The sequence below is a fragment of the Symsagittifera roscoffensis genome, chromosome 2 (genome assembly GCF_963678635.1).
Source record: "Symsagittifera roscoffensis chromosome 2, txSymRosc1.1, whole genome shotgun sequence".
Taxonomy (NCBI): domain Eukaryota; kingdom Metazoa; phylum Xenacoelomorpha; order Acoela; family Convolutidae; genus Symsagittifera; species Symsagittifera roscoffensis.
This window is the reverse complement of record NC_087063.1, coordinates 77826249-77852432: the sequence shown is the minus strand read 5'-3', so window position 1 is coordinate 77852432 and position 26184 is coordinate 77826249. Positions and strand designations below refer to the sequence as shown.

The following is a 26184-nucleotide window of genomic DNA, read 5'->3' as shown; positions in this document are numbered from 1 at the left end:
TAAGGATAGTAACAGGTAACAGACTTTAATGTTGCAAATAGTCTTTATCTTCTAGGTATCATGGATCTGTAGCGTAGAGGTAGGTAAGGGGACCCGCATCGAAATGAGAGGTTTCGAACCTGGGCAGGTTCGGATCTTTTTGAATGAACTATTTCGTATGCTAATTTAAATGCGTCCGCTCTACAAATTGAGGCTTGTTCATTGGTAGATTTCTTTTTTTTCTGTTGGCTGGCACTGCTAATGCGTCATTTAAGAATTTTTGTAGACTCAAAGTTTTACTCATCCAGTTTTTCCCAGTAGCGTTATTGGTCATATTTTGCTTGTGTATGCGAAGTGCTTTTTCGCCTCTGTGTTCCAAATTCACCCGAACACAGCATATACACTTTGCATCTCCATTTATTGGATTTTCCGGGTTGTACTGCAGCCTTGAAATTTTTTTGCTTTTATAAGTCATTAGACTTTCGTCTATGTTGAGCTCGCTGTATAGCAACTGCAACTTTGTTGAACTGATCAACAACAGTCAATGTTTTAAGGAAATGCGTTTTGATTTTCGTTGTTATCAACAAAATCAAGTTGTCTTTTGATTGTTTCAAGTTGTTTCTGAGATAAGTTATCGGCAACGAGGCCAACTCGAGCTTTTATGGACCGATATTGTCGCGTATCAATTTTTGTTACAAAAAGATGCAAAAAAAATAGTTAGTTAAGCGAAAAAAAATACTAAGTTATGAGAAAAAAATGAAAGTATTAGATAGGGTCGCGTTCTTGCAAGGCCGTAATACGTTGAAGTAGCAGTTGTTTTTCGTCAATTTTGGTAATTTCCGATCGGCATTAAGGAGCTTAATTTGATAGGGATATATCATCGTCATCGCTGCTTTCGCCTGATACAGCTGATGAATCGGACCCAGAGCAAATGCTTTCGAAACCATCGATTTCCATGACTGCAGAATTGTTGTTTTTTCTTATCGCATTTTGGGAATGAGCAACATAGTTGAACCGAAACAAGTTGGCCGTGGCGTCAACAATCCGGCCCTTCCAAGTGGTATCATAACGCCAGAAACATTTTCGCTTTACAACAAGTCCATGGTTACAATAAATATATCACAGGGGTTGCAGTTATTTCGAGACCCGTTTTGTCCGAGGTTATTTTAAAGTTTTCTGTGTCGTAAAGGTTAGTGGTAACGCCTGTCCGCATCGATTTGACACGCTTATAACTCCATTGAACTCGCAAAGACTTTTTGAATATCAAATCAACCACAGAGAAACACTTTTCAAGCTACAATCGGTCCATATAACAGTAACCAGAGCCATCTTGAAATCAAGTTTGGTTTAGCAGTTTGAGATTTGTTGCCATATGGAAACGGACTAAAATGATTGAAACTATTTGAATTTAAACGGTGCTGTGAAAATGAGAATATTGTCATAACGATAAGAATTTGATCATTTCTGAGTGTTTTGCTAAAAGTGTTCCATTGGTTCACGAGATATAGCAGTTTAAATTTGGAACTCGAAGCTTTCCGCGTCAATTATTTTTCATTCGCTTATTGCGTTGAAACGATGTGGTTATATAAATTGTTGCTTATAGTAGTAGATGCGTGAGAGCGCAAAACTAGGCGACTAATTAATTTTAATTATATACTCAAGCTAACAGCTGACAAGTATGCAATTCTTTACTCTGTTGCCATATAGAAATATTGCACAGAAGAGTGTTAATAATAATAAGAGAGATAGAGAAAAATTAAGGTAGCAATCTAGTAGCGCATACTTTTTACGATCATGAAGCAGTTAGGAGGTTTCAAAATGTTTCCAGCCAAGGAATGTTATCAAATTCGGAGACACATGAAATTTCAATTTGGATATTGTTGCGGGATATTTGAAATATACAATGGTTGAGGGAATGACTATTTAAAGTTTATATCTTCAAATTGATTTAATTCAAAACAAAATGAATATCATTCCAACAAGATAAGGGATTATAGTAACGCAAAAGAATATTCGATAGCAATGTTTTCTCGGGTTGAAAGCTATTCGCAATGTTTTGTAAGAGTTTCAATCTGTTTTAGTAAAAAAATTGAGGGAAATTAAAAATTTGCAGAAAAACGCCAGCATCTCTGTCGCCAAATAATAAGCACAATTTGGTTGGGTGCTGATCTTTCTTGATCAGATCGACATTCCTTTTCCGCTAGATTTCAAAATTAACTGTTTTTTAGAGAGTGGAACTGATAATTGTATTCTACAGCTAAAAGGAAATATTTGGTATATAATTATGCTGCAAACAGCTAAAATGGTATGTAGTAGGTAGTTTTTGTAGTTGCAACGTATCGTTCCTGAAACTATTTCATAAACAAGCATTTTTTATAAACAAGAACTTAAATATCTGTGAGTTATTGATAAATTTCTTCATATTTCAGATGTGCAATGTTTGTTTTTGAATGAATTTTCTCGAAAATCAAAACTCTACTCTATAGTCAGAGTACAATTTGTTGTAACAAAGAATGATTTACGACTTCGTTGAACAAGACTCAGTGGATCAAGATCTAAACAACTTTGTGTCCACTTACATCACGAGAAATCGATCGACCAGTGCCCGAAACTCGACGATTGATTTATCGTTTGACGTTTCTTTTCACAACTCAAAGCAAAGAAAAATGCAAAGAAAAACGCCAGAAGCCGCTTTTCGTACACCAATGCAAAGAAAGACGCCAGACCAAAAAGTGAAACGAAATCAGAGTGGTAATTATGAAGAAGATATCAGGAGTGAGGCTGAAGCCTCACAAAGGAAGTCAAACAGACTGGAGGGTAAAGGTCATCCTTACTCAACTGCTGTAAGGCAGGAAAAGAACAGCGCGCATGTTGGAGTGTCGGCATCGCCTGGTAATAAATTGCACAGGGAAATAAATTTCGCGTTTAATCGAAGTGTGAAAAAATTCGAACTAGGCAGGAGTGGTGCTGTGTTGGTAAAGGTCTCCATTCACCTCTTAGGCGGAATGTGGGTGATCAAACAGATCGAATGTTAGTCCTTTGCCTTTTGTTGACTAATTATAAAATGTACCGAAAACTGCGGTCTGTCTTTAATTGTTGTTCAAGCACGCATTATAAGCAAAGAATCTGCGGTATATTCGTTCATGTGCTTAGTTTTGAATCTGGGTGACGGATTGGCTCTTTTTCCTTCCCCCCCCCCCACCTCACTCAAACATGAATTTTATGGTCTAACAAGTGGTTTTACAAGGTTAATTATGAAGACCAAATATGTTTGTTATAGCCTAATTATTCTGCATGTCGAATTTCACGTCAATCGGACAAAGTGAACAGTAACTTCAAATATAGAAGTTTGCAGGTGGGGGGGAAAGGAAAAAGAGCCGACGGATTTTATCGGCGTTGTCAACTTATTTTATGTCGTTTGAAGGGCAAAATTTGATTCTTATTTTTAAAAAATCAGAAGACAGTGATTTTTCTCTCATTTTCGCGAGTTTTCAACGCTACGCTTACGTTGTGTTAAAAGATCAGTCTACTTTTTGGTTTATGTGTCAAGTTGATCGAAGTAATAGTTTTCGGATACTTATTGCGTTAGAGAGTTTACCGAGGGAAATTTTATTCCCTTTAATTGACATCTATGTCCTGAGTTTGAGCTCAAATGTGAAATGATATGATAACCTGCTTTTTTTTCGCCAAGTTTTGGAGTAGTGCTTTGGATGCACTCTTTTTCTGAATGCTTAATCTGAAATTTTGTGACCTACAGACATCAATATGATTAGATTTACTGCTGTCATGCTATTTTTGATCAAATTTTTCCGTCAGTTGTAGTCCTTCTTTGTAATTTGGCACGTGCAATTTCTGAAAAAGAAGTGGTGTTAAAATGGATGTTTGTGAACAATTCAATTGAAAGATGGTGTTCTGTTTTCAGTCATAAGTGCTAGCAGTGGAAACAAAGGTCAGAACAGTGAGAGCGAGTTGTTCTTCTATCTTGAACCCCCCAGTGAAGCATCACAAGGTCTGTGTTTGGTTCAGACAGAAGAACTTTCCCTCATTCTTTTTGTCTTTTCAACTTTATGGTTTTTTTATCTGAACCAGCCACAAATTGAACATAACATTACCTCAATCAAGTTTGAGATGATATCAAACAACAGTTTTACAGTCGATGTATTGTATCACAGGTTTTTTCACCAATAACCCGTCAATAAATTTTCAAACAACCGATAAATCCGTATGCTCTAACGTCATTGTAAAAGAATGACATAGTTGTCTATCATTTATCATTTGAGTGAAAGAGGAATTTTGAAAATAGTTTGTGCTTTATTGTTGGAATTCAGGAATTGATATAGGCAGGTATTACAAATAATATGGAGCGAATATATCATACTGAAGCATTTCCACTGTCAAGAGAAATTTAAACAGCCACAAACGAAAAAAAAATCGGATCAGAAATCAGTGTTTTTTTTTGGTTTTTACACTTGTGAGAGAACTAGACTTTTTTCGTAAACATTTTTTCTTAAAAATCTAAGAAATTGAGCTTGCTTTTTTAGTTATTTAAATAGTAAATAGGTATAATCTACAACAGCTGTTTCTCTTCTGACAAACAAAAACTATTAACTCACCAAAAATAAAAAATTATCAAAAAAGTTCCTGAATTTAGTTCTAATTTTGTACAAAATTTTAAATTTGATTTTTCGAAAATTTTGATTGCCAAGTTAGCGCTAAATGAAGCTTCCAATACTATTTTTTTCAGAAAATCAAGTTTTGTTATCCTAAGTAATCAGTTTTCATATAAAGAACGTTACTTATTGATCGCTTTACTCACTCGAAATTGAACTAGAAATTTCAAACCGGTTTTTTCTGCGACATTTTTTTGAAATTTGTTTTGTTCAAATTACAACTGAAAGTGCTTTAATATGATCTATCACTCGAACCATAACGATGATTAACTGTGGTTGCGTCGATAACAAAAAACCTATTTTGCGTGAATAACAAAAAAAACTAAAACTCACAAGTGAGTTAGGACCGAAGTGTAACTCATAGAGTAATTTCGGATAGGGTACACCGTCTGCTCGTCACGCTATCTTATTTTCGGCCGGATAGATTCGTGCAACTTCTTAGTCTAATACCGATCCTAATCTTACTCTTATACTATCTAGTCTCAGGTTGTTTAACTAGTCTCTGCTAGGCTCAATAGATCTAGGGTATACTGGTTTATTGCGGCTGCTGAAGTGCTCGGGAGAGTCCAACTAATTTCTAAGTTAAATTCAAATCTCTCTGGTGCTGAAATTACAAGTAACTTCAGCACTTACAAATAAGTGGGTTGTTAGTTAGATGGATCATGATTGGTTAATATTAAATACTTTACATTGGTAAAACATTTAATTTATCCAATCATAAAATATAGTTTAGATCAGGTTCCACCCATCCGGGTTTTACAGAGTTTTTTAGAACAGTTCTTCTGTAATTCAAGGGTGGAGATGGACGTTGGTATTTGGCGAACATCATAATTTTCTTTCGCTTCTTCTTGTGACAACGACTGAGTCTCTGCAACAAAGTCAATTCTGATTCCAGAATGGTTGGCTATGTCAGGTTTTTCTGTTCTGCGTGGAGAACTTCTTTTGTGTATGATCTAGTTTGGGAATGGCGTGGAGATTGTGCGTGGAGGGGATGCCTGGTTACTCGGATTTGTACGTATACTTGAACATCGAGGTGGTCATTGGTCTAGTTCAATGAAGTCCTTTTCTGCGAAGTCAAGTCGTACTCTAAATCCTTTGAGTTGTGATTGTGAGCGGCATATCGGTTGTAGTTGGTCATTCTCTCTCGAGTGTAGTGGGGTCGTCTTGTCTTTTGATGTTCGTCCTTGGTGTTGTATTCTGATCTATATATTGCATCATGTGATTTTACATTTTATAAAACTTTTATTAGTTTAATATTTTTTAATAATGATTTTAGTTAGTTGTTTTCACAAAAGCTTTTTGTTTTAGTTCGGTTATTTTGAAGAGTTACTCACCCTTGAGTAGCTCTTATTAAAAATAAAGGTGTGGTCACAAAGCGTGGATGTAGCGCGGTGGGTTAGGCCGGCTATAGAGCATGCTCAGGACGTCCTTTCCTGGTGGGTTAGGCCAGGAGTGGGAGTATGATTTCATGCGGTGTTTGTGAGGGGTTCTGTTATGTGACAACGTTTTATGTTGGGTTTGTTGTGGTTTTACTTATGTCTTGTTGGTTATGTACTTTTTCCAAAAAGCAAATTGTTTGTGGTATGGGTTTGTCTTTCGACTTTTTTGTGTTTTATTATTTCTTTCTAAGACTTTGTAATAGTCTTCAAAAGAATAAATTATCCAGTTTTAAACTGGGTTAATCCGGTTTGGGTACCGTTGGTTTCCTTTTCTAAGTCATGCTGTTATTCTATGATTTGTGGTATTTAGTAAGCTGCGTTGGTTAGTTTTGTTTAGTATATGATTCCTTTCCAACCGGGTTAAAGGAAAGTTTGAAACATGTTATTATATGTTAGAGTTGTTGAGTGTGAAAACTTGAAACTGAAATTCATTATTTTAAACAATTCTTCGTGGGCGAGCTGTGCGAGTGTGGATAGAATTTCTGTGCGAATGAATGAAAATATCAAAAGGTTAGTACTGCAATTGCATTTTATTAATTTACTGCATAGAATTTAGAAATTTACTGCTAGTTATGGGGGAATTTTAAGATACAAATTTTCATCATATGTAGATTTACTGCTTGTGGGGGGAAATTTTATAAATTAATTTACTGCATTGGTATTATATTTATTTAATTGTTGGTGCAAAAGTTTAATAGGGTCTTAAACAGTTTTGAAGAAGTTTGCTATTTTTTATTTTTCTTTTGTGAATTTTTCAGATGATCTAGGATGAAGGCTAAAAATCTAAAGAAAACATGAATAAAGAATGGTGAGTTTTTAATACTGTAATTAATTAGTAATATTTACTTAATTCATACTTACCTGTTAGTCGTCGGGGAAAAAACCGTGGGGGAAGATGTCGTGAATTAGTTCTGAAGTTGTTAGTAGTTTAGCTAAGATGCGGATGATATTTTTAGTTTGAAGCAGTGGCCAAAGCAATTGAAGTGCCTTAATAGTGGTTAGTTCTTCAGTGCCTACTGCAAACTCATAAGGTGTGTTTTGGATTAAGTTATATAATTTGTGGTTAAATTTAGTGTTGTGGATGAATTCTAAAATTGGGATTTCTATAGGTTGTAGGAATTCGTGCGGGATAAGGAAGGGTCGGGATTCTTCGGCGTTGAAGGTCTTGGTGATGGGGCAGAAAATGTACATTTGGGTTATGGGGTCATAATTACGAAGAATACCATGGAGGTTAGTGTCTTTAATACAATATGTGAAATTTAGGAAATATGGTGAAGTGTATTTTGAATTGATGAATTGGAAACGATGGTGTGGTTGTCTAGAGGGTGTGTGGAGGTCAAAGTGATTTTGGATGAAACGATAGTAACTGTATGTATGTGTTTGTTTAGTGCGCAACATAATATCGTGTGAGCAGTGTAAATCTCTTTCGTGTGGTGCAAGGAAATGAAAGGTTAGTGAAAAGATTTGGAAGCGTTCTTTAAAACTTTCGTATGCCTGTGTGTTTGTTAATGCTTCTGAAATAATGTGATCAAACTTTCGGTCGAAGATGTTTAGTGTAAATACATATGGTGTCTTGATGAAAAATTTCTCGGTGATTTGTGGATTAGCGAAGCGATCGTCATCTAAGAATTGATCTTGGTTAGCTCTGATGATGTTGTGATCGTAGTATTCTAGCGTATATTCATTAGCTCTAGGTGCAGTGTGTATTTTTAGTGATTTTTTATATCCAACGTAAGTAAATTGTCTAGCGGTTAGTGGTGTAGTTAGTCGATATAGCATGTCTTTGTTTCGGTCTATATCGATGGAAGTGCTGGATAAAGGTAAGCAAAGAGGGTTAGTGAAATGATAGTATGAGGTCCAAGAGAGAGTGGGCATTAAAACGTATTCATCTACAAAGTTGCGTGTTTCGTTAGCGTCGTGAGGGGTGTTTAAAGTGTATTGTGGAAATGAGGGTAAAGTGATAGCTAAAAATTCTTTAGTGTTAGTATGCTGGGGGTGGTTGATGTATTCACGGGCTGTTCCTGGTTTTGCTGGGAAAGGATGGTTGGGGAATTTTCTTTTAAAAGTGCGGTAAGCTCTATTAGTGTTTAGTGAAGATATAGTGGATGTGGATGATGGTGTTAATGATTCAGTATAATTTGAAGAGGGTGTAGGGGGATTGGATGAATTTGTAGTGGAGGAGATTTGGTTTATGGTCGGGGTGTTAAGGTGGTAGGGTTGCTGTTGGAGGGTAATAAAATTATCTAGCTCTGGGGAGATTCGGGGGGTGTCTGGAGAATGAGATGATTGGTCAGATTGGTATGAGGAGTAGGTTGGGGTAACTTGGGAAGCATAAGAGGGTGTCGGAGTGATTGGGTCAGGGTTATTTGACAATATGGGTTGAAAAGGAGGTTGAGAAAAATTAGAAGGGTTATGAAAATTATTGGATGGGGATGGTTCTGAGTCGGCAAATTCATCGGGGGTTTCAATATTCGGGTTATTTAGCTGTGAGATGGAGTATAAAACTGAAATATGTGAGTTAGTGTCGGAATTCATGCCTGATGTTGCATTGCTAGATGGAAAATCGGGTGGCGGAAAAGCAAAAAGTGGTATGATTGGGATTGAAGAGGTAAGATTGGTTGGATGGGAATTTGATCGGTGTAGTGATCCAAGTTGGCGGCTCATCGTGGGCTAAAAAAATTATTATTTTGAGATTGAAAAGCGGTGGTATGGGGCTGTTCAATAATTTGTTCATAAGTATTATCATCTTGTGATTGATGTGTCATTATATGTTGGACGGGACTTTGCGATGTATTGAGTCGAAAATTTGGATTATGTGTGATTGCTAAATTTCGAAAATTTCGTGGGACTAGGGATAGTGGATGGTTATTTGGTAGGGGTGGTAATTGTGGTGCCGTTGGCTGTGTGTCGACATTGTTATGTTCTTCGTCGTATGTATTTTGTCGTGTTGTTATTTTTGTGTTATATTCTTTTATTTGTGCGTCTAAAAGAATTTTGTTTATAGATGTGGAAAAAATTCCAAAAAATCCTGCAAAGAGTATGCGTGCTACGCTTGCTTGTCTGTTTACTTGTGTGTGTATAGCACATGTATTGTAGATTCCTTTTAAGAGTGAGAAAAGAAATCCAATAAAGTTAAACATTGCGTATAAAATAGTCAATTTTTCTAAGATGTAGTAGGGCCATCCTAGAAAATCTAGGATCTCATTTTTGAGTGTAACAAAGCTAAAAATGTTGATTGGTGATATATCTTGGGGACGGTATTTTTCGCCGTTTAGATATATATAATCTTTAATGTCTTTAAAATATCCGCTATAGTCTTGGGTGTAGATATCGGCAAATCCTGCGGTTTCTGCAAGTTTGCGTAAATTTTGGTCTATTGATTGTCTTTGTATAGTGTCCATTTGTGTTAATAATTCTTGGAATTGTTGTGTTCTAATGTGATGTTGAATATCTGATTTTGAATAGATTCCTATTGATTGTAAGTCTATATTTGGGTTTCGAGCGATAGCGCGAATGCTTTCTGGTGAAAATTTTTTGAGTGATTGCATTAATGTGGGATATGGAGTGAGAAGGTAATATTTATTTTCATCAGGGTTTAGTTGTACTACATTGTGGCTATTTTCTGATCCACATGGGACTGCGGTATCCCAGAAATAGGTTCTTCGTGAAAGTGTATCCACGAAATGTACTTTATTCTTATAAAAGATAGGGATTCTTTTATAACATCGTTTATCTTCAAAAACGTAGAGTGGTGATACTTTTTTGGTACAAGTATAAAACCATAAGATGTTTCCTTCGTAGTCTAAAAAATTTGATCTATTTCCTGATAATAAGTATCCTGCATAGGGTATTTTTAATACTGCTAGTGCAAGTGATTGTAATATTTGTGTCCGTTCTAATTCGCATAGTTGGTGTAGTGTTTCTAATTCGGAGAGTGACATTTCTTGAAAAATGCGGCTAATTGTATAGTCTAGTTTCATATCTAAATGAATATCATAATGGATATTACCGAAATATGTAGTATTCATTAGTGACAATTCTTGTAAGCGTGTGCTTCTGGTGTCATAAGGTTTTAGATGTCCACCAGGTTGTCCGTTACTTTTTTCAAAATTAACTGGTATATAGGATGTTCCTTCGTTTAGAGGATGACCTGTGGCATATGGGTCGATTTTTACTTTTCCAGTGGTCATGTCGAATCCTTTTTCGTATTCAACTAATATTTCAGAGTATTGTGTTCTGTGAAGTGGATTCCTGTATTTACATGCAAGTTCTGTTTCTTGATATATTTGAAAACGTGTCAATTTATTTTCTATATTGTCTATGTTTCTAAAATCGGAACTTAGTTTGCGTGATGGATGGACTTGTTCATAAGGAATTGATTGTATGAAATATTTTTCGTGAAATTTTATCATACGAGCGTGTATTTTTGCTACTTGAAATGTTGTACATGTATCTTCGGGGAACCAAACAATTGTTGCTTGTGTTCTTGTTGTAGGGTCGCAATATCCTTGATCATTTTTACAAGGTAGTCGGATTCCTTTATAGATCATTGTATTATCAGATAAATCTCGTGTGAGTTGTATTTTTTCGAGTTGTATTTTCCAATCGAAAAACATTATTTCTTGGTATCCTTTATTTTTCGTGTCTGCTTTGCAGTTTGATGGGTTATTTATACCAATGTGTGGTATCCAATGTTTATCATGTAGGTCATAGGTTAATCGTCCGTGTGCGCCGTTATACGGGTATTTTTTGTCTAGTTTTATATGTCCTTTGCTCCATTTTACTTTATATGCAAGTACTTAGATCAGGTTCCACAAGCAAAAACAAAGTTCATCCCCATTTTCAATGGTCGGAACAGTTATAATGCTTAATACAATTTATAATAAACATAACTAGAAAGACTCTTATTGCAGGCTTCCAGGAGTTGCGCCGCCGTGTTGGTCCCCACCTGGACCATATGTTTGCAGATGAGACACAGCAGTCAACAGACGGAAACGAAATTAGATGCCAGAGCGAGACACCAGTAGATGCTGATAAAGAACAGTCATTTGAAACTGCACGCACTCATACATCTACAACTTGTTCTCCTATAGCAAATAATGAGAACAGAAGTGATGGAAAATGGGCAGACAAAGGAGCGGGTTAATAAAGATTAATTTGAAACAAGCCTAATTCTGCCAAGCATTTTGATCATACGCTCATATATGATCAGTTGATCATATTTTGATCATAAGAATGGGTGGTATAGCATACATTACATCATCATCAAGCATAATGAAGAGACATGTGCTTGATGTCTTCTTTTTCATTGTAGAATTAGGTTAACGAAATTGGCAAAGGCTATTTTCTGCCCCTCCCTCCATCTTATTTATGGTGTAACGAGGGCTTTTTCAAGGTTAATTATGAAGACCAAATATGTTTGTCGTGGCCAAATTTGTTAGCATGCCAATTTTTGTAAGTATCGAACAATGTTAGCCAAAAATTCGCTTCTAAAATTTCGCATGTGGGGTAAAAGGAAAGGAAAGAGGCGCAGTAAAAAATGGCCGAAACTTTTTCAATGAAGTGGAAATCCATGTGTCTGGTTTTCTTGTGTTCGGTCAAGTTGACATTGGAATAAAAGTGATAAAAGCCAAAAAAAGTTATCTTGCACATCTTTCTGAAACCACCGATTACAACTTAAAATCAATAATATCCTTCTTGGTTGTTGCGAAGACAAAGAGGGTTGGCTCTTTTCCACGTCCACCGTCCTCACATTTCAAGTTTTTAAATTTTCTTTTTACTTGTTATGGCTAACTGCGTGATGTTAGGATGTAACAACGTAAAATTAGTTTTCAACAAATGAAATGTGTGGAAAATAAAAATGTGTTTATGAAAAGAGCCAGCTGGTTGAAACTAGTGAAAAAGGAGGCTGCCTTCGGTCATTGCCAATTTTTTGGTTTTTTACTGATGTAAATCGACTTGTTCTTTTTTGTGGCTGTTTCGAGGCTTGCTAGCAATTAATGATTGTTTCAGTGGTGGTTTGTGATTTAATGGACTTGGAGTCTGCCATGTGTACAGAAGATTTGGTTCCAGTCTTTACCAGTACCCAAGAGGAACAGACTGGAAGTTGTAACAGCAGCAGAAATAGTCATAGACATAATACCAGAAATAGCGTGAAAAATACGAAGAGAAATTCCGCTCTAGATTCGCAGACGGAAAATGTAAATGAAGAGGACGAACAGGAGAGCCTTTTGTGTATAATGGAAAATCGTAGTGTGCAGGTACAAGTTTTCTACTAGAAAAGCTACAGTTTTCAGTGTTACAACGAAAAACTATTAATGCTACAAACATTTTCTCAAGTGTTCGCTGATTTTTTCCCATTTTTATCCGGATAATTTAAATCAGCAATGGAGCCATTATTCCATTTTTTTAGAACTACAATAATCAAAGCGAAATGTTAGTCTGAAAGGAATGTAATCAGATTTTTTCCCCTGAAATTGTCATCGACGTCTAGAAATTTTTTATTCTGAAATTGTCATCGTCGTCTAGAAGTTTTTTATTCTGAAGTTGTTCTCAATATATTTGGCTGAGTTTTCCTGTTCATGTTTCAGACCGATCCAGTTGATCAAGTTTCTCGTGATACCTGTACCTTACAGATCCGAACCCAGGGAAACGAAGCTGCGAGAACTACGCCGCAAACACCGATGCGGAATCTTCCCATACGATTGATTAGAAGAAACCTGGTTTGCACATGTGAGAAGGACAATAGTTTAAGCAGCACAAGTGATATGAGCAGGAGTTCTCGGAAACGTCAAATAAAAGAAACAGAAGGTATGCTGAGCTTCACTTAAAATTAGTTTTTTTTGCTTCAAGTTTTTTTTGTTTTTTTTTCCCCGAAGAAATCGAGTGAAAACATGTACTAGCTTACACTTTCTTTACCCTTCCGATAAACAAGGGTGTTGCAACCGGGTACTTGACGTTTTTCCCGTAAATGAAATTGTCTACAGGACGACTAAAATTTTTAGTCATCTCCATGACTATAGTTTCGTCATTAACTGACGACTTTTTCGAGCAGGTCTTATGTTGGATGAAATTTTACCAGCTCAGATTTCAGCAAAACTTTTTTTTCGGCTCAAAGTTTGCTGCTCAAAAATTTCGGCTTTGTTACCATTTTAATTCGATAGCTTTTATTCGATGAATAATTAACAATCAATGATTTTACTTGGCTTGTTTTCTGAGATAATTTTTGTTTGAGACTTAATTAAGACGATGATATGAAAGTATCGGTAGATCATTTTTTGGGCTATCAAAGACGTTCTAACTACAAGTGGTGGAGAGCATTTGAGCAACAGGAATATCACCCCAAGAAGCAAAAAGGGTCATAAGACGCGCTAGTGGACGGACCTGTGTACCCTTTTTGGGAAGGGAGGGGTCTGGTCTTAGCCACACTCCTTCTTAAACAAACAGAAGACAAAAAAAGGTCCCTAGGCCAGTATCTCTGTCGAAGCTGGGTAAAAGTTGTCTCTAAAACTAACCTAGCTAGACATCAGGGGTCCTCCAGAGGACCTGGGCTAACCTTTATGAAGGTGGACGCCAGAAAACTAAAGGAAGCATAATATTAGTTCGACAATTTTTAAGAAAAAACTTTCCTCATAAAAGCTTTTTTCTTCTTTTTTTTGGGCTATTTAGTATTGGCTCAGTGACCTCTTTTTAGCCTGTATAATATCGGCTTAGTGGCCGTCGTTTGCAGAGTTTTTGTGTGTGTTTTGAGGGGCAGGGGTACTTTTTTATTACGTTTCAAGTCTTTCGTTTGTGCTCAGGTTTTTTCGGCTTTGTTCGAGCCTGGTAAATTGTCTTTAAAAACTTCAAAAATTATCTGTTTTGTTCATTATTTTTACGTGTTCTAATGGCTAAGTATGTGATGTTGCGATGTAATGTATGAAAAAAAAAATGTTCACAATAGTTAGTTTGTTCACTTTGCAATTTTAATTTCATTATGAAAACAGTGAAATATATGTTTTTTTTTCAAAATTGAAATTCAAAGTGGGGGAGGGTGAGTGGAAAAAATCGAAGATGTTCTTCAATTGGTGATATCATGGTTATGTTAGAACTTGTGGCTTCAAACTAGATTTGTGTAGACTAGCGAGTAGATTCACGAAAAAAAAATTGTACTTGAAGAATAATGTAACATTCGCCCGGAAGATACATATCGACGGATAACAAAACTAAGTCTTAAGACGACTGGCTAGCGTCTAAACAGAGCTTTGCATGTTTTTCACCGTCTCTACCAAGCCAGTACTTTTCGGTGGTCTTTTCCAACATCGGGTCGACAAAAACGTTACTGTTCTCCGGCTTCGACCAGAACGCTCAAATTAACTTAATTACATGCAAATAGTGAGCTCATGGCTGGGTCTCAGTATCCCCAGACCACGAGGTCACTCCTAAAAACAGGGCTACTACTTATTATATTACTATTGTTTTTGTTCAGTAGATAAAAATCATCATCTCCATCGAAGATGGATCAACCCTTCCCCCCCTTACTTCTAGCTCCTCATTCTTGCCAAAACGAATTAAGATCTCAATTAAATTCAAGTCAGGACATGACAGGATGCTAAAATTCAATACAAGTTCATAAAAGTTCCCGTCCCGAGACCCTTCCGGATTCTTGAATCCGGCGAATCAAGCTCCTTAATCTCAAGTTCACGCTAACTCGGAAGGCTGGTCTTCACCCTTCACCGTTGTTCGCAACGGTCTTGCAACTATTGTAACAGCACAATAGTTGCAAGTCGGAACGTCCTCTGCTGTTCGGTAGTTCGTTGTTGTTTTTTTAGTCTCGATTTTCGTACTGTTCGCAATCGCAGATAAAAGTTGTTCTGTTTCTTTTAGCTATTTTAGCTAAAATGGCCGTTTCTGACGTTTCTCAGAAATATGACGTCATAATTCGAATTTTTAAAATTTCGAATTCCAGAATCTTCTAGCCTTCACCGTTTGGCCAATCGTTCAAATAACGTCCTTATCCGTTCTAAATCGCCAATTCGGAAGGCTTGCTGCTAAAATCCCGAATTTTTCAGAGACTGCATTTTGGCCATTCTGGTCGAATGTCACATACTCCCCGGACAGTCCGGTCAATGTCCTCATTGAATCGCGCAATGTTCATAAAATGGTTACAGTGCCATCGAACAGAATTTACAAAATGCACGGAATTACTTTTATCCACGTCATATCAACTCACTGCAGAATATAAATGGCATCATACTACATCACTATAGCCTTCAAATTCTTTCATTAATCTGCACATTGAGAATATAACCTAAGATAAAACATGTTTTCTGACTTCCAGTGTCTATGTCCCGATTAAAACTCTTTTCTCTTAGATTTAAAAGGTGTTGGCTTGCAGGACAGTCCTGCCAACCAACAAGCTAAAATTATCCTACTATGCTCCTTCCCTTCGGAAATCTTGCTTGTTTATTGTCCTGAATATTAAAACTAAGAAACTTTGTGGTTAGAAAGAACAATGCACCAACCTCCTTCTTCAAGAGGTTACTCAAGTCCTTCATATCACCACAAAGTGATCAGTTTTCCTAAGTGTTAAAAAACAGTCATGCAGGCTGGAATATTTAAATATACTCTTTTCTTAAGCCTTTCTAAATAAATAATAAGTGTCTCTAAAGCCACTTCTGCTAAAATCAAAATGCAAATTTATAAATGCAACAACTTCAGAACTCAACTAAATGTTTCAGTTTTCAATTACAACTTGGTTGCTTGGTTTCTCACTTGAGTTTTTCACACACATAAAACAATTCTGAGTTTTATTCTTTCTTCATCATTTCTTTGTTCTCTTCTTTTTTCGTCGTTTAGAAGTTCTAAAACTTCTAAATTCTTCTAATTTTCTTTCTTGTTGCCTCTTGTTTTCTCGACCATTCATCAATGTTCCATTTCCTCCTCCTGCGATGCTGACTCCGCACTTTCGGTTTCCGTGTCTTGTAGCACGTCGTTGACTATCCTGACGCTGTTGGAAGCCGTCCTCCAACACTTCTGCTCTTCTACCCTCTGTTTACAACAAGGTAGGGGATCCACATTGGATTCTCTGTTTCTACAGAAGCTGTTGTGGAGACACAACGTCACGTTTCTCTCCAGATCTTCTTTCAGCATCTCTGCCTTCTCATTTCCACTACGCTCACTCGTTCTGGAAATCCTTTTCACAGCGGTGGTCACTGCATTCCGATGAGTCACGAAAGCTCGCTTGAAAGCTCCTGCCCCAATGTCCAGCTGATATTCACTGTACACTCTGCCATGCTTCGACATATGCTTTTTCGCATACTCGTACAACCACGCAGTCATGTTAGCTCTGAACCATGGCATCAATCGTTTTCTCGCCCATATCTTCTTCACTTCCATCGGAATATTCAGAACTTTACACATTGTCTCAAAAAGATCTAAATCTTTTAGACAATCCAATTTCTGCAATTGTTCTCTCGTCGGTGCCTCCTGTCTATTGTTTTCTCTCACATGAGCTTCCAGCCATCGTATCGCCATCATAACTCCCACTATCACTATTGTTACGGGCTGTGATGAATCTGGTAAACCCATGGAGAGCAGCTCTCCAGAGTCCCAGATCAACATCAGATTACTACGCTTGGGATACCACCAGGTCTGCAACAAGCAGTGGCAAGGAAACTCATCATGCGTCAACATGATGCTCCTCCAAATACGTTTTCCCGAAGCTTCCAGCAATGGTTCCACTTCCATCATCACTCGGTGGATTTCATCATTCTCATCTACTGCATTGTAATCTGTGACAGTTGATCCTCTCTGCTTCTGTTTTTCAAAGTCACTGAAGTTCCCGCTCACATATCCCATGAACTTCTTTCCCAATATTGACTCCAACTCTTCTTTGGTTCTCTCTGGAACTGCTGAGAAAATCTTACACAGTAACTCGTAAGACTTTTCAGACATTCTTGCCAACCTCACGCACTTCGGCACTGAAAAGGCTTGATCCACAATCGTTCTTGTACTCTTCACGTCTACAGCTACGAAATGTACAGGATATCTGCTCTTGCACATTGGAGCCAACGTTGAACCCACCAAATATCGTGCTCCTGCTGGTCTACAATAAGTTTCGCTGTGTCTGATGTTCATTTCTGTTTCAATTGCCTCCCTCCATTTTCCTATGTATTTCTGCTCAGTCTGCAGAACTCCTGGGAATACTTCTACGCTGATGGCTGTGACCATCTCATGTTTCTGTTCTAGATTCAATAGTGACTCTAAAGAACCAAACATGCTGTAGAATCCTAGTGCAGTCACTAGATTCACATCAGTTCCTCCATGGCAATCTGCTATCAGTTCCGTTTCCGTTCTTGCTTTCATCACTACATTTCCAAACAATACTGTCAATTGCTTATGTTGCTTCTCCAGGGTTTTCACACAGTCTAAACTTCCACAAACATGACCCTCCAGTCCACAGACTTCCGCCAGACAGCTACCAGGTTTTACCCAGTCTTCTGGTCCCCAGCCAGGCAACTCCACTTTATCTTCTCCGTTGCACTTAGAGGCTGTTATCATCACATTATATATGATATTAAGGTCACGCAGGTTACAGTCTGCACTCAGTTCCCTCTGTACGTCTTGTGTCGCACGTAATATGGAGTCAGCGTTGGGACTAGGACACCATGATGGCCTCATCAATTCCCACACTGCCATCAAGCTCGTTCTCAGTACTTCATCTGAGAACCCCAACCCAAACTCCACTCTCTTGTCGGATTTTGGTACTGAAGGTGCAGTCACCTCCTCTTCCAAGACCAGTCCCAACTTGGCCTGTGGATTGTTAACGCTCTTGATCGTTACAATTCTGGACGTCCAGAATCTTAGTAACACCGCCTGCTCATAATCAAAGAAGCAATCACGTATGTCTTCACTCAGGAAAGGATTGTACGCTATCCCTATGATCCCAGATACGTAGCTATATGACTTCTTCTTGATCGGTCCACAGTATTCACTGGATTTCGGCAATGCTCCCATAGATTCTTTAGTGAGTCTCAGCTCCTTGTTTGAGAATCTCCTGATCTCATCTATCTTTTTCATGGGTTCCAGTTCTTCAGGTTCTTTCATGTTCACCCTCATCGGTTTACTTTGCTGCATGTCCAGCAATGCCAGCAAGAACAAGGCTTTCGTTCGTTCATCGCCTTCCCTCAACATTCTAACACAACTGCTTAATGCAGGTACTGAAATCTGCTCTATCAGGAATCGAATGAAACAGAGAGCATCTCTCCGCTTCGCACACGCTACTGCTGCTCCCTCCTGGACTATCAGATCCCTCAGATTTGTCATAAGGAACACCTTTTCTTCTTTTGACCTCTTCCTTTCTTCTGAGTCGTATTCTTCGCGAGTCAGTCCCATCATGCACCAGGCAAACCTGAGTTGTAACTCTGTCCTTACGTAAGGTACTGCCACGAGAGCATGTATTCTCGGCGTAGTCCTCATTTCTTCTTCGAAGTACCTCAATACTACTGCTTTCCATGGAAGGCTCACCAACTGCTCGATTGTTTCCGCCTGTACGTCAGACGACGCCAAAGTTCCGTACGCCTTCTGCTTGAGGGTGGTGCCTTGCAACATTGCTTCTAGATAACCCTCCATGGCTTTTTCTTCTTCCAGGGCCATTACATGCCCTCTAGCCGAGTTTCGGTATTCCAACATTTCCATGTATCCACCGGTGGGTTCATCTATCGACACTGTTTCAGACACTGTTAGTCTGTTGTACTCCACTGGTGTTAGTTGTCCGGCAACACTTCCCTTTCCATGATTCATGGGAGATGGCTTGAAATCCCTCATTTTACTCTCTCCACATTGACTGAGTATTTCCATTTCTAAAGTCGCTCCAGTCAGAGTGCGGTCACTCCTTTTGGATTTATAGCCGGTTAACTTTATTCCCGCCATGAGAATGGGTGGCACCATCGCTATATCAGTTAATATTCTATCTGTGCCAGACAATTGATAATCACCTTGCCCCAAATCCATGACTTCCTCGACTCGTTTTCTTTTCGCTGAGTTGCCAGCTTTCATCGATATTTCCGAATCTACTTTCGTCTTTCCAATCCTCCTCGGTATCACTCTGCTACCTAACTTCATTTTCATCGCGTTGATTTTATCAATCACCATTTTCGATCGTATCGTCCCTCTCCTGGTTCTTGACAGATACACCACCTCTCCTTCATTGTCCTGCGGTGTCATCTTGATGGGAGAATTCGCTTCACTCTCATCAGTGGCTGAGTCGATCAATAACTCACTCAGTCTCCCTTCACACTCATCAAGCTTGTCAAGTACTTCCCTCATTAAGGGTTGATTGAGACCTGTTTTGAGAATGGACTGGGTCCCATAGCTCTGAATCACAGTCCAGACTTCTTCCATGAACGCCACTCTGTCCAGCTTACATCCCGTCCTACTCTCGTGGTCTCGGTGATGTACTTCCCATTCTTCTTCGGGCAGCGTTCCCAAGAAAGGTACTCTGGCTGAGGCCTCTATTCTTCTCCTCCGAGGTGATTCCATGAGGATTCTCTGATCGTTATTTCTTGAATTGCCAGGAGAGCAGCTCTCCGGCAAATTCCGTTTCATTTCCATAAAGGCTGACGGAGGCTCCAGTGTCGAGGTGCCTTCGTCCAGCTCAGTCGTTTCCAACGTATCCGCATTGTTTTCAAGATCACTGAAGATGTTGAAATCCAGGCTGGAGGTTCCTCCTATCGATGCTCTGTCGTCTTCCCCACCAGCTTGATCTTGTTGCATGGGTTCTTCAGTCTGACGGCTTCTCCCCTGTCCGTCATCTCCTTCTGACTTGTCTCTATTCGAGCCCGATGGTCCTTGTTCACCTTTGTCGGCTTCTTCCTGGAATCTCGGTATGAGCAATGTACCGGCCGACTTATCTTCCTCTTCTCCATGGACCACTTTGATTTCTTCGCAGCCAAAGGGTGCTAGGAAGATTCTCGTCTGCAATACTCCCGCAACCTTCATCTCTTTTCTCACACTGGTCAGGATCACTGAGGCTTCAGGCAATTCAGTCCTGCCTCTCATCCTCATTGGAGCTAAGCCTAGTGCCTCCCACTCCTCATCAAATCTTCCAGGCTTGGGAGTAGCAGCGTTGCTTATTCGCCTTCTCGTTGCTTGATCCGTGTACGCAAATCGTGTGTACTGTAACACGGCGGCATTTCTCCCCACGAAGTATGTATCCATCGTCGCCGAGAAATTCCCTACTCTCCTTTCATTGGTTTCGAATGCTCTCAACCTAGGAGTTTGTACTACGGAGACTGCTCCGAGCAACATCCTTCTTATCAGAGGGAATTCAGGGATTGCTTCCGGTAGCTTCTTGTAATCGCCCCAGTCCTTCGTCTCTTCTCTCACCTTGTGATATGCTGCTGTGAGACGAGGCACTCTGGTTATTTCACCATTCGTTTTGTCATAGGGCCTCAGATTCCAAAGCTTTGGAAACACCTCGATGTGTCCTCTTTATACTTCTCCCATGCGGTCGCAGAAGTGATCGTCAAAATTGATGACTGTCATTTCCGGCTCCGCTATTTTCGCAAACAACAGATCTTCACTCATGAGCTCCCGCAGTGCCTGCTGCTCACACCAGTTCAGTGCACTACCGTCCACTGCCGATATGAGGTTCAGGTGCAGCACCGACCTCCTATATGCTTCCACTTTAACGTCAGGGAACGCAAAGGTGACTGCTGGTCCGTAGATCACTGTCACGAACTCCGTGACTCCTCTGATCAGCGCCAAGGGATCAGTCCTCATAGCTAAGCTCAAATCTGTTAATAGCGGCATGCCTCCAACATGTCGTCTAACATCTTCTTCCTTTTCAATTGTCTCGTCTTCTCCTGTTCCAAAGCGATTTTGCTGCAAGAGATACTGGATCAGAGTGTGTCTCAGGTCTCTTATTTTGTTCCACGAGTCCGTGGATTTCTGCATATCCAGATTCCTCACTTTCTCTTTCATCTGCTCTGGACAACGTGTCAGTTTCATTAGTCCTGCCAAGTTTCCGTGGGTTATTGCGATCAATGTCAGAAGTCCATCTAGTCTCAGGTTCTGTATTCCATCCGTAAGCAGTATCGCCGGTCCTTTCACGAAATTCTCCGCTCCAAATGTCACGAACAAGGCTATTAATTCCACTATAGATACTTTCACTACTGCTTGGAGGAATTCCTTTATCAAATAGTGCGAGACTTTCGGGTATACTTTTGCCAAGAAGGACGCGGTCCATCCGGCTCCCAACCCTTCTAGCATGCTGTCTGTCCTTTCAAATCCCTCCTGTCCTTTCACTTCCTGGGTCCAGAAGGTTTCCAGAGTAACTTGACACATTCTGTTCACGAACTCAGCGGTCTTTTCTCCAGCATTTTCCGCCAGGTTCACTTCTTTCAGCAAGTAGGCGTGTATCCTAGTGATCATCACTGGGCCTTGCTGAAAAGCATCAGCACCCAATGCCGCTACCCTAGGATTCAGGTGCAGCCACTGGTTTGCTTCCGGCTTGGTTCTCAGAACCATCGCCTACAGTTGAGCTCTGGTCTCCAGTGAATTCTTTCTTCTCGTGCCTTCACTCGCCACTTCCATTGCTCGGAACCACAAGTCGTTGGACATTGCCGTAATCACTCGATGGTCGTCATCTATTCCTGGTTTTAATTTGAGTTGCCGACTGAAGTTGGACAGTTCCAACCCCAGCACCTCGTCCAACACCAACATGTGTAGCGCGTGGTCCTTAAATCCTCTCATCGCGTTTGAGATATCTGACCATACTGCAGGCAGTTCAGCCTTGAGTGGCCTCAGGTTCTCCACTTCAATCATGCGATTCGGGGCTGATATGATCACATCATATTTTCCTTCCGAAAGTAAGGCTACCATCGCATACACAAATTTCAGTCCATCCGGGAGATGTGCATATCCCGGAGACAACGCAAATACTACTTTCAACGTCACTTTATTGAATGATCCCTCCTTCGTCGCATCCACCACTTCACCCATCGACTCCAAGATGTCTTTTATCGCTGGCCATACTGCATTTTCTGCCGTTGCAGGATCTCTGAGCCTGCTCAGAAAACCTCTACTATGTAGATGGTCATTGATACCAGCAAACACAATCGTTATCGGGTTCATTTCTGTCTGCCTTTGTACCCCTATAGCCAATGACACTGATTGCAATAGGTCTAGGTCAACTGCGGCCAGCATTATGACGTCCGGCCAAAACAAAGACTTAGAGGTGTACACGAACTCTGAATTCGCTACTACCATGATCTTGGCCTTTCTCATTTCTGCTTTGTCGTAGGCGGCGAAGATGCTCTCATCTTTCTTTATTGCTGTCAATCCGCCATATCTCCGGGCATCACCATCTTGGTTCACTTGTTTTGGGTATACTCTCTCCTTCACATGACTAGGTGGTGTCGTCAGTTGCCTGAATATCTTCACGTGTTGTCCAATTGGCGCTCGCGCCGTCAGGAATCTTCCTGGCCTTTCCTCACGATTCCTCTCCTCATGGTTCAATCTGACATCCTGCAACGGTCTTGCATTCACAGGTCCCATTGTGTTATTGGAGGGCAGTCCCTCCAAGTCAGCAAATCTTAAGGCTGTCGTGGAGCTGAAATTTATGCTAGCGGCTATCAACCAGTCTACGCCGGTTATTGAGTATAATCTGCTGACGGATAGCGTCGCTCCATTTAGCATCCTCCTTGCATCTTCGATGAAGCTTACTTTCTGCAGGTCCAGCTTCATCAGTTCTTCTTTGTATATGTGCCAGGGAGACGGCATGGGTCTCGACCATAACAATGAGCCTCTGTTCGGTCTCTCCTCTCGACTGCTACTCGTTGTCTCCGATCTAGTGTCTGATCTGGACGTGCCTGCTACTCCTTCGTTTGGTTGGTTGACGGGTCCTATCCTTCTCCTAGGATGAATTGTCCTCCTCGTCGGTGCTTCTCCCAACCGATCCTGCACGTCTGTTCTTCGACCTGGTTCGCTGGAGCTTTGTTGCCGGTAATTTATTGCGGCTGGGACTGTACCCAAACGCGTTTCCAGGTTAGGAGGCACAAAGGTAGTGATCACCGTATCATTCACCGTTCCCTCTTCCTTCAGTACTCCTGTGTCAGAGAGTTCTGCTTCTAACTCATCCAACCGTTCTTGGAAGACTCGATTCAACCAAGCTTGTCCCTCGATTGTGTCAAAGTGGATGCCATCCGAAGTCAGTCTGGCTTGCTCCATGGCTCTCAATTCGTGTTCAATGTCCATAAGGATCATTCTTCCGGCATTTCGATTTGCTAGGTTTCTTAAGATGTTGTTCCATCTCATGACTCCCTCGTTGTGCCTTCTTCCTGATGCTGTCAGGTTTCTTGCGTTCATTGGCACCGTGCAAACGGTCAGTACCGCGCAACTGAACTTCTGCCAGAGAGTGGTGAACAAACACACCATCATTGATTCCCTCAGTGCTTCCCACACTTGTCAATTTCACCTTAGCATACATCGTTAAAATTTTCTTAAAGACAGTTCAGATAAAAAGATATTTATCCTAAAATTTATTAAAATCAATTGGTTTCTAAAATTTTGGAATACGACCTAAGATTGGACAGTCCAAACTTTGGATCTATTCCCAAAATAGTCATTTAGTTATTCATGGTCACTAACCCCTACTTACCCATGATCTTAATAACCTAACACATAACATAACATAACACACATATCACATCTTACATGTAACTTGGTCTTTGGCCTAACACCCTCTCGCTCATCACTCAGCCTATACTTAAGTAATATTTCTTATGTAGATACACTTGTATGTTCGTATCAGAGAATATCACGTATACAAGCGCGTACAATTCCCGAGGATGCAGTCTTCCTCTGTTTGGGTCGTACACCGGAAGCGAAAGTTCCTTCACGTCCATTTCCACAAGGAAGTCCCTCAGCCTCGTCAAAGACAAGGCTAAATTTTCTGGGTCCACGTGTTGTCTCTCCGTTGCCCTCGTTACCAAGAAGCATAAGTACTTTCCCGGTATCTGCGAAACCGCCGGGGGTAAGGCTGCTACGCCCCCTATCCCTGGTCTTTGCTTCCAAAGGAATTCCACGTTTTTGTATTCTCTCTTAAAATCTGCCGCTAGCGCCGTCCTAAAACTCATGTCTGCGGTGATCGCTATCGCACATGTTCTGTTTGTGAGTATGAAATCACTATCTGTTAGTACTATGTTACTCGAATATTCATTTGGTAAGTTAAAATATGACTCAACTACCCTGCCTATGTCAGGTTTCTTAGGTTCTTCGCCTGTTTCTGCTTCTAAGTCTCCTGTTTCTCTTGCTATTCTCAATTTTTTTATTATCAGGTTTTCAGTGTGGGTAAGTCCTACCCCCACTCCCCGGACAAAAATATCCATCGGCGTCCCCGTCGATCGCATACCGGATATTAAGTCGAGGTTAGAAGCTGGAATGAGGAGTTGTCCTTCCTGGGCAGCCCAAGAAGGATCATCTCGCTCCGTCTTAATGTATTTCGCGCTTTCACGATCCACATCTTGAATCGTGACGCTGGTCTCTTTAGGATCTGATGTCATTTCGTTCAGCCACTCCAAGACTCGCAGATTCGTGAGATCATCTCTGTTGGACTCCGATTGCTCCTCATCGAAATCTACTTCGGGTTCCGATCTGTCCTCGATCCATTCCTGGTCGTGATCATCCACTATGTCAATGTCTTGTGAGACTGTTATGCTCTCTAGACCTACCACTTCTTCCACTATCTTTTTCAGATCTATCTTGTCTACTACATATTCGTCACCGTAACGGTTGTATTTCTTTCTAGGTCTTTTCCCGTCGCCTTGTCGAGTCTGCATGGTGAACGGGAGATCTGGATCCATATTTTTGGGAACCTCAGTCTGTTCGGGATCCTGCCAATCTTCCTCCGCGTAAGGTAAGGTTTCATCATCCGCTTCTATCACCTCATTTGGATCCAGGTCCAGTGGTGTATTCGTCCCCTCCTCTATTACCTCATTTCCATCATTCTTCTCCCTGGTGCCTTTCTCGTTGACCTCGCAAGCAGGATCCATCATCAGGTAATCCCCTTTTTCCATATCTGCAGGTATACACCAGTCCTCTGTCGATGGATTGTGTGGCTTGATGTTTTCGTAGTGGGCGGCTCGGCCTGTACTCAGTCTGTAAAAGCGTCCCTCCTGGTGCACCTCTGTAATCATGAAGGGTCCCCTCCACTTCTTTAGGAGCTTCTTCGTCCCTTTCGGTGGTATAACGTTCTGAAACACCCATACGTAGTCTCCCACCGAGTAAGCTTTTGCACCAGCTGCTTTCTTGTCGAATCTTTTCCTTTGCCTTGCTTGTGCTTGCTGAGTATTTCGTCTGCACAGATCGTTCAACTCCTGTTGACGTCTGATCACATCCCTTACGTAAACCTGTGGAGATGTTTTCTTTCCCTCATACTCTGGGTAGAAGAATGTCAAGGGTAAAGACTTCTCGTGTCCCGTCAGCATCATGTGTGGACTGACTCCAGTGGTGGAGTGTTGCGTGCTATTATAAGCTCCCATCACCTGTGGAAGGTATCTGTCCCAATCGGTCATGTACCTGGAACAATATACCCTCAGCATCGACACTAGCGTCCTATTCTGTCTTTCCACCAAGCCATTCGTCTGAGGATGGTATGTCGTGGAGTGAGCCTGAGCGACCTGTGACCGTCTCATAAGCTCTTTCGTAAGCTCGCCTACGAAAGCTGTTCCATTGTCCGATTGAAATGTCATTGGACACCCATGTCTTGCTATCCACGTATTGATCAGGTGGTCGCATGTCTCTTCCGCCGAGGCCGTTATGCAGGGCACGGCCTCTGCATACTTCGTGAAGTGATCTATCATGACCAAGACTTGGTTATAACCGCTGTCTGTCATGCATATCTTCTGGTGATCTATCTGCACCACCTCGTTGAATTCAGACGACTCAATCGATTGTAACGGAAATCGTAATTTCCTTGGGTCCTTTACCTGTTGGCATGACAGGCACGCTGTTACCCATTTCTCACATGCCTTTTTCATTCCAGGCCACTCAAAGCGCTTCAGTATCCTCTGATACACTTTGTCGATCCCTTGATGGCCCATTTGATCATGCGA

General features: G+C 40.4%; 1 protein-coding gene across 3 annotated transcripts in view; it reads left to right on the top strand.

Moving 5' to 3' along the window:
• Positions 1–2412: 2412 nt before the first annotated feature.
• Positions 2413–26184, top strand: part of LOC134840568 (uncharacterized) — a 36855-nt gene continuing 13083 nt past the window's right edge. Inside the window, exons 1-5 of one of the 3 annotated variants that reach the window (XM_063856477.1) lie at positions 2413–2871; positions 3902–3988; positions 11002–11229; positions 12101–12348; positions 12679–12898. In XM_063856477.1, coding sequence (XP_063712547.1) covers positions 2493–2871; positions 3902–3988; positions 11002–11229; positions 12101–12348; positions 12679–12898 — 1162 coding nt within the window. In that variant the 5' untranslated portion in view covers positions 2413–2492. The other 2 variants (XM_063856479.1, XM_063856478.1) reach the window with 2 other exon arrangements.